We start from the raw sequence: 11,896 nt of genomic DNA on the forward strand, positions 1-11,896 counted from the left end.
GCGCCCGCCGCCCGCCCTGCAGCCCCGCGCCCCCCCTGCAGCCCCGCGCCCCCCCTGCAGCCCCGCACCCCCCCCGCAGCCCCGCGCCCCCCCCGCAGCCCCGCGCCCCCCCCCGCAGCCCCGCGCCCCCCCCGCAGCCCCGCACCCCCCCCGCAGCCCCGCGCCCCCCCCTGCAGCCCCGCGCCCCCCCTGCAGCCCCGCGCCCCCCACTGCAGTCCCGCACCCCCCCTGCAGCCCCGCGCCCCCCCCTGCAGCCCCGCGCCCCCCCCGCAGCCCCGCGCCCCCCCCGCAGCCCCGCGCCCCCCCCGCAGCCCCGCGCCCCCCCCTGCAGCCCCGCGCCCCCCCCCGCAGCCCCGCGCCCCCCCCCGCAGCCCCGCGCCCCCCCCGCAGCCCCGCGCCCCCCCCGCAGCCCCGCGCCCCCCCCTGCAGCCCCGCACCCCCCCTGCAGCCCCGCGCCCCCCCTGCAGCCCCGCGCCCCCCCTGCAGCCCCGCACCCCCCCGGCGGAGCGGCAAAGGAAGGGGCAGGCAGGGGAGGGGAGCGCCGGGGGCGGCCGCGGCCCAGCCCGGGGAAGGGGCGCAGCGGCTCCTGCCGGGTGGCGCAGCGAGGAGGCGGAGGAAGAGCCGGGCAGGACGAGGGTCTCAGCCAGCTCCGGGCCGGCAGCAGAGGTTCAGAGGCCCCTACGGTTAGATAGAAAGGGCCGGGGAAATTTGACCCCCTATCGAAATGCAGCGAGGAGCCTGACCTTAGCCGTGTTCCGGCTCAGGGAGCTGCAGACCAGCAGTTCCTCCAAGCCTCCCTCGTTCCTGTGGGAGAAAGAGCAGGGAATAATTTAATTGGAGCCAAACAACAGCGGGGACAGCCAGGTGGTGCGAAAGAAGGCAAGAAACGAAGCAAGAGCTTCAAACAGGAGCGTTGAGAGTAGGCATCAGAAAGCAGAGTGGGAAGGGGGGGTACGAGGTGGAGACCTTAATGTGACAGACTGCTAAGTAACTTGAAGCTAGGGATAAAAGGAATACAGGGAGTACTGAATAGCATCCATAGGCTGACCTTAACAGTCTGCTATAATTAAGCAAGATCTAGCCAAGGGTGCAGGCTAAAGCACTCAGAGCTTTACAGAGGTAGCCGTGAAGTGCTTCTGCTCAGACCTTACAGCACAGAAGACCTGTATAGAGAGGAAGAAAGCAGCTCCCTTGGAGAACTGAGAGCACTGGAGCACGCAGGTCCTAGCAAACAAACTCAATTCTGCTTTACAGCAGGGAAACACGGTGTTTTTTCAGCGGGTTTTTTGCTGTTGTCATAGGAACCCAGAGGAAGGGAGGTGCTGAGGTCAGGCTGTGCAAGAGACACCGTCTGAGCTGCCAGGTCTTCCAGCGGGAGCGTGTTACTCCGGCTCAGTTAAAGCTGCATCCCAGCCGGGGCCGGCCTACTGCAGCTTCAGTGGAAGGCAGAGGTTCTGCTCCCAGCCCTTAGTCACGGCAGCTCCTTGCTCCTCTGCAGGCTGGCTAGTTATTAATAGCCTGGCGCGATTGCGAGTGGGTTGGGTTTCGCTGAGGAGCGCACGGAGAGCGACAAGGCACCTGCCAGGGGAAGTAGAAGCCGGGTCGGAGTAGGCGGCTTTGCTGCAGCCCGGGAAGCGCCAACCTGGGAGCCCGTCCGCTCACCTGCGGCAGAGCGAGGGCAGGGCAGCGGGCACGCGTGGGCAGGGTGAGCCCGCGGGCAGCACACGCGCGTCCCTCTCCCTGCTGCTCCTCCGCCTCCCGCGGCCTCTCCCAGCGCTGCCCCGCGCCGTGCCGGCTGCTGCGGGGCTGGCAGCGGGAGGAGCGCCGGGAGGAGCGGCGGGAGGAGCGGCGGGAGGAGCGGCGGGCTGCCCGCAGGGGGTCCCCAGCGGCGCCCCGGGGGGGCTGCGGCGCTGACCTCGCCTCCCCCCGGTCCCGACTCCGCGTCGGGCAGGAGCCGGGGGGCCGGGAGCGGGGCTAACGTGGGGCTAACCCGGCCTGCGGGCGCCCCGGGGGGCGCTGCCGGGGCCCGGCCTGGCGGCGCTGCGCATCTCCCGGAGCGCGGCTCCCGCCGGGGGAGGGCGGCGGCGGCGGCCCCGGTAACCGGGGCGGGGCGCGGGGCGGGGCGGCGGGGCCGGGCTCGGCTGGGCACGGCACGGCTCGGCACGGCATGCTGCTGCGGGTGCGCTCGGCGGTGGCGCACCTGGTGGCCGGGCTGGGCCCCGGGGCGGGCGCGCAGCCCCCGGCCGAGCCCCGGCGCGGCGGGGCGGGGGGCGGCGGCGGCGGCGGCGGGGGGGGTGCGGCGGCGGCGGCGGCGTTGTTCTGCCGGCCGGCCTTCCTGCAGCTGACGCCCGAGGAGCTGCGCCGCGCCGACGACCACACGGGCCGGGCCGTGCAGAGCCCCCGCGACGGCCGCCGCCGCCTGCCCTGGAGCACGGGCTACGCCGAGTGAGCGGGGCGGGGGGGAAGGGGGGGGCGCGGGGCCGGTGCCCCCCGCCCGTTACCGGCTGTGCGGGACGCCCCGGGGGGGCCCTTAGAGATGGATCGGGGCGGGGGGACGGGACGGGACGGGACGGGACGGGACGGGACGGGACGAGCGGGTGGAAGCCGGCTCCTGGGCCGCCTGCCGCCGGGCGAGCTGTGCGGGGGGGGGGGGGGAGGTACTGCCCGCCGCCTTCCCAGCTCCGCTGTTTTCGGCACCGATGTGCCCGGAGCCACGGACGGGGAACCGACACCGGGGGGGTGGGGGAAGGAACTGCTCGATCTCTCGCAGGCCCCGGGAGGGGGGAGGAGGGAATTGAAGCCGTCTTGGGAACAGGACCTGACTCCGACTTCCCCTTCGAGGGCCGGGTTCTCTTCTCCTTTTACTGGGGGTGAGTTTCACCCCGAACCGAAGGCAGGTGGGAAGGCCACCGGTACTGTTCCGTGACACCAGCCTGCTCCCACGTCCCGCGCTCAAGCTGCTCTGCCCGGTGCCTTGGGAGCCTCCCGAGGTGCAGAGTGGCCGGGGAGGTGCTGGGGTAGGAGTGCCCCGTGCTCCATCTCAGGGGAGCAGGAACCTTGCAGGCTCTGGGGGGAACGAACGAAAACCGCCCTCTGCTCGGCAGCAGGACTTCTCTTCTGTGTCTCGAGACTTACTTCTTTCTGCAAACCGCTTGAAAAGTCCATGCTCAAATAGCTCTTGTGCACATTTACTGCCTCCCCCCGTGAGCAGGTTTGGCAATCTGGATCTGAAATCTGCTTTGCCAGCATAAGCTGTAAAAAGTCGATGTGAATCTTTTCGCAAAAGTTCTGCTGGTTTCATTTTCATCTCCTCCCCTCTGAGCCACCTGCTCCCTCTGAGCAGTGCTGCTCTGACGATGAGGCCGTAATCCCCTTGCGCAGTGTCTGAGCCCCGGCTGGCTGTGCGTGCGCTGAGGCTGCTGCAGGTTTTCAGGCAGTTGCTCTGCTTGGGGCAGTGGTGGGGACCTGCGGCAAAGGTACCTTTTTCTGGCCACCTCCCTCTGTGGGTGCCCGGCCAGCCGCTGTCCCTGGCCCCCGCGGTGCAGAGGGAGCAAGCGCTGCCACTGCCCCGGGTCAGCCCCCGCGGCCGGCCTGGGACCTCTGCTCGCCTGGCTGCTGCTGTGCAGGACGGGAGCCCCTGCGAGGAGCGGGGATGGGGGCAGGAATGGGGCAGGGGGGGTGAGGTGCTGCTGGGGTGGCCCCTGCCGTGGCCAGGAGCCTGGCTTACCCCCGTTCTCAGCGAGTGAATTAGGGTCGGGTTTTCTGGAGTACCTGTGGGCAAAACCTGATATTTTGGGTGCGAAAGAGCGAGTCTTGACACCTCGTTCCCTCTTTGCAGGGTGATAAATGCGGGCAAGAGCCAGCACAACGAGGACCAGGCGTGCTGCGAGGTGGTGTTTGTGGAGAGGAGGCCGAGCCCCAGGGGACACCCACCCTCCGGGGATGGCAGCGGGGAGCTGGATGGGGTGAGAGCAGCACGGGGTGAGAGCCGGAGCGGCTGCACGGCAGGAGGGGACGCGCGGCTGTGCCCTGCTGCTGGACTGGGGCTGGCTGGCACTGGGAGGCGCTGGCCCTTGTGCCCCTGCGGGCTGCCCCAGAGGAGCCAGCTGCTGCAGACGGGGCGCTGGCAGTGCCGGGTGTCAGCGCAGGGCTGGGCTCGAGCCAGCGGCAGCCCTGTCCAGATGCCCTTCGTCAGCCACCCACGTCGCTCCTGCCTGCGCCGCGCTGGGACACGCGAGGCAGAGGCAGAGCCCTATGTCTGTGTCCCCGGCCGCTCGCTCTGCAGCAGTAGCCCCAGCTGCTCCCTGCTGCCCACCGTCTGCTTCCTCACAGCACTCGCTGAACCTTCCTCTCTCTCCCCGCAGGGCAGAAAGGGTTTTTATTTCCACTACTGGGCCTTGTTTGATGGCCACGCGGGCAGCGGTGCTGCCGTCATGGCATCCAGGAGGCTCCACCTGCACATCTGCGAGCAGCTCCGGGACCTCGTGGACATCCTGCAGGACCCCTCCCCGCCTCCCATCTGCCTCCAGCATGATGCCAGGGCTGGTGCAGCTGAGCTGAGCCGGGCACCCATCACAGAGGACAATGGAGAGGTCCCCAGCGATGCTCTGCCACGCTTTCACCTGGAGAAAGCAGTCTCTCATGAGAGCCTGGTGATCGGTGCCATCGAGAATGCCTTCAAGCACATGGTGAGCGATCCCTGGCCTCCTAGGACGCCTGTTGGGCGCTGACTGGGAGCGTTTGCTTTGCTTTCTGTCCCCTCCAGCAGGAGGCAGGTCTGCAGCGAGGGCTCCTGGCAGGGCAGCTCCTGCCCTAGTGTGATGCTGTCCCCTATTTCAGGGGTTCAAAGCACAGAGGCTTTGGGCTCGGGGCCTGTGTGGGTGCAGGGTTTGACTGCACTTCATTCCAGCAGTGCCCAGCTGCTCCTTTCCCATCTTGTTCTCTCCTGCCTGCTCCACAGCCCCAAGGAAGCCGTGCCCCTGCTGCCCACAGGACCCCAGGCTGCGTGGGGCAAGGTGCCCGGCCTCAGCCTGACGGAGCAGCAGGACGCTATTTTGGGCTGCTTGGACCTCTGCTTGCTGGTGGGGGCTGCTGCTCGTGCTGCCCAGACCCGCTCTCTGTCTCCCCAGGACAACCAGATTGCACAGGAGCGGGCGTCCCAGAGCATCTCCGGGGGCTGCTGTGCCCTGGCCGCTGTCTACCTCATGGGCAAGTTCTACGTGGCCAACGCTGGTGACAGCAGGTACAGCCCCCGGCCTTCCCCCCGTACCGGGGCTTGCCCCAGTGTCAGGGCGGTGAGGAGCTGGGCTGTCTGGGGGAGGGCAGGAGCAGCCAGAGCAACCTGCGGCCTGGCCACGAGCCCTGAGGACAGCGTGCTGTGCCGTGCTGTGCCGTGCCGTGCCTCACCATACTCTCCGTGTTTGCCTGGTGCACTGAGGGGCTGCAGAATTTCCTCCTGAAATCTGGGACTTGCCACCTTCCTTCTCAGCAGTGTGGCATTCGCAGATGGCTCCGAATCGCACACCAGCCCCTGCCACCGGTGCTGGCCTGGGCTGTAAGATGGAGAGTGAAAATTGCCCTCAACAAAGCTGCAGAAAATGTGCGAGCATTAATTTTAGGGCACATTTCATACCAGTGAACTATTCTATCAGGACGTGCAAATCTGTGTGCAGTCAAGGCCCGAGGGAGCTTGGAGGCCAAGGATTTTGCCTGACAAACTCATTTCCTTGGGTGCATTACTGTAGTCACTCCTGGGTACGTTCATACCGCACGAGAAACAGCAGGAAGGCAACTCCGTCTCACACGGAGGGCGAAGCTGCTTTGAACGCTTCTTGCCCTGGGATGGCGGAGGAGATCTTGGTGCCTTTCTGCTGGGGGTATGCAGAGCGGCGTGGGCAGGAGCCGCGAGCGGAGGCTGGAGGTGATGAGCAGGGATTGTGCTTGGCCTCTGCCAGTCTGCCGTGGGGCAGTGGGGTGCCGCGGGGCTGGGTGAGGACCGCACCACCGGGGAGAGGCTGGGGCTGGAGGGGAGCCGCTCGCCCTCAGGTGCAGGGCTCTGCCTGCGGCTCCAGCTGCTGGCAGTGCCCGGGGAAGGCAGCGTGCGTGGACACCATGGCTGTAGCCATGCAGCTGGGCGAGGGTCTGCGCTCCCTCCTCGGGCACCAAAGCCCTCCAGAGCCAGCCTCACCTGGGCTCTGTGTCCCTGGAGGGGACTTGCAGCCCTTGAGAGGACAGCGAGTGGGGCAGATGGGCCACAGGTATCAGATCCTCGATGCCCCCAGACCTCCAGAAACATCTCATAAACAGCCATTGTTTTAACCCATCAAACACTTCTTTAACGTGCAGCACTGGTGTGGGTGCGGGCTGGGCGCTTGCACCCCTGTCCTGCAGCTGGTGACTTCTGCCTGTCCTGTGTGCAACTCCCCTGCTGACGGAGGCTTTGTAACCTTTGTGCTGCTCCTTCTCTAACCATATCCCTTCTTCTGGTTTGCTCTCCACCCCCTCTGCCCCGTGCTTCCCTTCCATTTTCTCATCCTCTCTCCCCTGCCCTGGGTGCCGGCTGCAGGGCTGGGCTGTGCCAGCCAGGAGCTGCTGTCCCTGCAGCTGGGGCTGGGCAGAGGGCCCGCAGCGGGGGGAGGAAGCTGCACCCCTGGGGCAGCCGGGCAGGGAACCAGCGGGGCTGCCCCGAGCTGAGCCAGCCCACCCCATCCCCTCTCCTCCTCTCTAATCTCATCCTTCCATGTTTCATTGCAGGGCCATTATCATCCGTAACGGGGAAATCATTCCAATGTCCAGGGAGTTTACTCCAGAGACAGAGAGGCAGAGGCTGCAGTTTTTAGTAAGAAAGACCTTTCTTCTCATCTCATTCCTGCCGAGCCACCTCCCGGCCCCTCTGCAGTCCCCCCGTGCTCCCTGCCGGGGCTGTCCCCTCTGTGGGGTGCGGGGCCCTGCTGCCGGCACCCATCCATCCTGGCCGTGGGGTGCTGCCCGGGAGCTGCCCCCGCTCGCTGTGCCGTGGCTGCTGGGCTCCTGGCTCGCTGCGGGACCGGGGATGCCGGGCTCTTGGCACCGTGTTGGTAGGAGTGCGTGGAGCTGGTTCAGCCCATCTCGTCCGGCTCTGACCCTAGGGCCACAGAGTGTCCCCTCCCCGTGGTGGCACCACGTCCTGCCTGCGTGCCACACCAGGCTGCTTTGTGTCCCTGCGTGCAGGGGAGCGTGGCTCCGTGCCCTCCACCTGTGGTGCCCCCTCGTGTGTTTGGGGGGGCCACAGCTCTGTGCTCAGTCCTACTTTCGTGCCTGGATGCCCCCTGGGGGGCAGCTGAAGTGTGCCAGCGGATTTCTAGCTTTCTTCCTGAAAGCTCCCTCTCCTGCTTGTCCTGGACAAACCTTTCTGTGCCGTACAATGAGACTTTTTAAGGTTATAAAGACCTCTCTGATGGCAGCACGGAGAAGGAGGCGTTTCTGCTAGAGGAGGTCTTGCTGGATGCGATTTCCTGGCTTGCAGCGTATTTGGAAAAACACTAAGGCACTTTTTCTCAAATCTATTTTTGAATGACCACGGGGAAGAAATTGCTGTGAGCAGGATCCTCTCCAGCCGGCTGCGATGCTCAGGGCACGCAGGCAGAGGGCCAGGCGCATGCTTACTCCGCCGTGCTGTGGCCAGGCTGTGGCCGGGGCTCTCCGTGCCTCTGCACCAACACCACCCTTCTCCCCGAGGGCTCTTCCCCTTTCTTTCAGCTCCTCTCTTCCTCCACCTGCATTTTCCAGCACCGTCCGGATCCCTGGTGCCTGCAGGCTGTGCTTGGGGAAGCTCCAGGGCTGCTGGCGCAGGGTTCGGCCGGGGCTTCCTGGCTCAGGGCGTGCTGGGGTCTGCTGGGTGCGGGGCGGGGGGTTCTGTGGGATGCAGCTGGGGCCGACACCCGCAGGGTGCTGGGGAGGTGGCTCCGGGGCTGGGTCCCTGGGGGGCCCCGGCTCTGCAGGAGCAGCGCGGTGACAGCTCCGCGCGGGGTAGCGATGCTCACGGGAGCACTGGCGGTCACCTGGACACGGCAGGGGCCGGTGGGTGTCTGTGCTGCTTCTCACTCCCCGTCCCAGGCCGTGGCTGCAGCCAGGGCGTGCTCTCAGGGAAGAGGTCTCAGCTCTTCGCCCAGCGAGCCCCGCGCTGCGTGCTGAGCCAGGGCCCTGGGAGGTCTGCAGCTCTGCCTCCTCCTGGGCCAATTCCACCTTCTCCTGGAAGTTGCCCTCTTTATGGTCCCTTTTGGGTTTGTTTCCCCAAACTCCTTGCTCAGCGTTGGCATGGCCACCCCGAGCTGCTCCTCTCCTCTGGGTGTAGCTCAGGAGGGTGCCTCGGAGGCTGCGGCACCGCTCCCTGCTGGCGTTGCAGTTGGAGCAGCTGATGTTACCCCCACCCCACAGCACCGAGCCCATTTCCCAGCAGGCTGGCGTGCCGGCTGTCCCGTGCGGCGTGGGGGTGCCCGGTGGGCGATGCCAACCCAGGGGGTGGGCGATGCTGGCAGGACCCTGCTCCTGGCACCACAGCTGAGCCCTCTGCTTCGTCCTGCAGGCGTTCCTGAGGCCCGAGCTGCTGGGGAAGGAGTTCACGCACCTCGAGTTCCCCCGCAGGATCCAGCCCAAGGAGCTGGGGAAGAAGATGCTGTACAGAGACCAAAACATGAACGGCTGGTAACCCTGCTGCCCCCCCGGAGGCTGCCGGCTCCAGCTCCCTTCCTCGTGCGGGCCCTGGGGCATGCCGGGCACCTGGTGTCCTGTCCAGGGACACCTGTCCGTGTCCTGAGCGCACAGGGGAGGCGCTGGAAGCTCTTGCCCGCCTGCTGACACGTTGCCTCTGGCTTGCTTTAACCAGGGCTTACAAAAAGATCGAAGAGGATGACCTGAAGTTTCCACTAATCTATGGGGAAGGCAAAAAGGTAGAGTGCTGGGCATGAGCTGTGCGGGGCGGGGTCTCCCTGCCTGGGAGGGGGGCGGTGTGGTGGCACCGCGGGGCCGCTTCCAGTCTGCCCGTGCTGACTTGCAGGATGCAGCGCCTTTTTGCTAGCGCTGTCGCAGCTCCAACACCACGTGCATTTTCTCAGCTGGGGATGGAGGTGGAGATGAAGCAGCTTCAAGCTTTCGTTTGGTTTCGCCTTCCTCCAGGCTCGGGTGATGGCCACAATCGGGGTCACGCGCGGCCTGGGAGACCACGACCTCAAGGTGTTCAGCTCCAACATCCACATCAAGCCCTTCCTGTCCTGCTTCCCAGAGGTGAGCCTGGCCTCTGGCTGCTCCTCGCCCAAGGGCTCCTGCGACGGCTGGAGCCGGTCGGGTTGCCTGGACTCGCTGTGCGCTTGGAGCGTGTGGCGGTGCCGGGGGGCTGTCCACGAGCCTTGTCTGCCCTCAATCTCGTGTCTTGCCCTGTTCCCTCCCAGGTCAGGGTTTACGACCTCACGCAGTACGAGCACTGCCCTGACGACGTTCTGGTCTTGGGCACCGACGGGCTCTGGGATGTCACCAACGACGAGGAGGTGGCCAGCGTGGTGATGGAGGTGCTGACGAGCTACGAGCCCAATGACCTGTGCAGGTGAGCTGCAAGTGGGGAGGGGACAAGCGTGGCCTGCACTGTGACGTCCCACTTGGTCTTGTTCCCTGGAGCAGTGTCGTGGCCACGTACCCGCTGGCCTTGGGGCTGTTGCTCCGCAGTACACAGCACACGTCTGGATGCGTGCGTCTGAGCTTGGATCTCTCTGAGGGAGCCTTTCCTGCACCTCTGGCTCCTCCAGCTTCTCCTTCCCTGCTGAGGCCAGCAGTGTGGTGCCTCGCAGCCTGCTGGCTGTGGGCCTGCTGACCCGTGCTGTGCTCTGCCCGCCCAGGTACACGATGGTGGCCCAGGAGCTGGTGGTGCGCTCCAGGGGGGTCCTGAAGGAGCGGGGCTGGCGGCTGCCCAACGACAGGCTGGGCTCCGGCGATGACATCTCTGTCTTCGTGATCCCCCTGGGTGGCCCGGGGAACTACACGTGATGCCCCATGACCCGGGGCAGAGGGGCTCGCGCTGCCTGGACGGACGCGAGCAGGACCCGGCGCTGCCTCGGGGCACCTCTCCCTTCAGCGCTTGTTTCCCGAGCTGACCACAAGAAGGAGAAACTTGGAGCCTCCGCCTGCGGCCCTCCCAGCCCCTGCCCGGAGCTCCCCTCACCTGCTGCGTCCCAGCACCCTGCAGAGATGGAAGGGCCTTGGACAGAGCGGGGACTGGGCTCAGGGGATGTTTTTCATGCTGCCATTTTCTTGATTGCTGTGAAGAGCCCAAATGCTCCCTGGCTTCTCAGCGCATGCTTGGCACCTCGCCCTGGCCGGGAGGTGCTGGTTACAGCCATCGGGCTGGGAGGCCGAGCACTCCTGCCTGGTGAGGCCTGTACTTGCTGCTGCAGTCACCTCCTCCTGGCCCTGCCCTGTGCAGTTTGCACCGCGGACACTGAACCTGCTGCCGCTGGGCCGGGTGCTGTGTCCGGATGGCTGTGCCCAGCCCTGAGCAGCCCACCTGGGGGTGCTGGGGTGGGGGGTGAGCCCCACGACTGATGCCCTAGCCTTGTGCTTGCTCCCTTGGGCTCCTCCGGCCTCTGTCCCCAGCCGGGCACTTGGTCACGGTCTCGGGTTTGGGAGGACGTGGCAGCGCTCAGTCACTGCGGTGCATGGCGAGCACCTGGTAGGAAAGGAGCTGTTGCACTTGCACGTGTCTGCCAGCCCCTGGCTGTGCCACAGGCTCTGCCCACCACAGCTCTTCATGCCTTGGATCACTGCTGTTTTTCTAGAGCCAATTATTTATTGTTAACTGTAGAGCTGAGCTGGGAAGCATCTAAATTCTTTCTCGGTACGGGGTGGTGGTTGGTAGGAATATAGGTCTGTGTTTCTGAGCAGTTCTAATTTGGCCACTGCTGAGCAGCAGTTGCAGAGCAGCCCCGTTCAGCCAAGCTTAGCAGCTTAAACACGCTGCATGGATCTGCTTAGCTGAGGGCTGGGAACCCACAATAAAAACAGCTTGGTTGTCACTGGGGGAAAAAATGACAGCTCCGTCCTTTTCCTTCGTCTCAGAGCTGGCGCTGAGCAGAGCTGTAGCAGCAGTTGTTCTCTGCGTAGTATTTTGTTTTGCATCCTGCATACCTCTGACCTGCACCTCTGCGGAGTGTCGCATCCCACCAAAATGTGAGGGCTGCCGTCGTGGCCGAGGCGTGTGGGGGGACAGCCGGGCCCCGGCCCTTGCTTTGAAAGGCCCCGTGGCACCAGCAGTTCGTGTCCTGCTGTCACTGGGTGCGGCCAGCCCTCATCAAGTGTCACCTCTGGTGAATGTTGTTTGTCTCTTGTAATCAGCGAGATGTAAATAAACTGGGTGCACTTAGTGGAAGTGGAAGCTATCCAGCGAGATTTTAACCTATTGACGTTTTTGTGCTGAAGGGAGCAGGGAGAGATGCTGGGACTGGAGCAGCTGTCCTGGCGTAGCACTGTTTAAATAAAGGTGCCACTCGCAATCCCACTTCAAAGACTTACTCGCAGAACTCCTGCAAAGAAGACTTACCTAAAATCCAATTAGTGCTGATTAATTTGTGTAGGCAGGCTCGGTAATCATGTGAGCTGCCGTCCGCCTGCCCTTGCGCCGGCCAGAGCACCCTGAGACCCTCGCACGTGGGGACGGGGAGCCCCCGCTCCCTGGGCAGGGCCACGGGGGGGTCGGTGACCCAAGGGGCCCTGGCTGGCGAGCGCCACGGTGGTCTCCCTGCCCACGGGCCCCCCTCCTGTGGCTGTGCCACCGGTGCTGTGGGATGTGGGGCCTCCCGGCTGGGCTGCCTGCTGGAAGCACCCCTGCGCTCGCATACCCGCCAGTGGCACCCACCGTCCTGGTGCTCCTGGG

General features: G+C 65.5%; 1 protein-coding gene across 1 annotated transcript; it reads left to right on the forward strand.

The window, feature by feature from the left end:
- The first annotated feature begins 2,152 nt into the window (after positions 1 to 2,152).
- PPM1J (protein phosphatase, Mg2+/Mn2+ dependent 1J) lies at positions 2,153 to 11,392 on the forward strand. Its single transcript, XM_083812405.1, has 10 exons — positions 2,153 to 2,445; positions 3,839 to 3,965; positions 4,365 to 4,688; positions 5,130 to 5,242; positions 6,754 to 6,838; positions 8,564 to 8,682; positions 8,864 to 8,927; positions 9,154 to 9,261; positions 9,426 to 9,577; positions 9,867 to 11,392. Exons 1-10 carry the CDS (start codon positions 2,168 to 2,170, stop codon positions 10,012 to 10,014), a joined length of 1,518 nt encoding a protein of 505 aa, XP_083668531.1. The 5' UTR covers positions 2,153 to 2,167; the 3' UTR covers positions 10,015 to 11,392.
- The last annotated feature ends 504 nt before the right edge of the window (positions 11,393 to 11,896 follow it).

This window comes from Anser anser (assembly GCF_964211835.1).
Source record: "Anser anser genome assembly, chromosome: 27".
Taxonomy (NCBI): Eukaryota; Metazoa; Chordata; class Aves; order Anseriformes; family Anatidae; genus Anser; species Anser anser.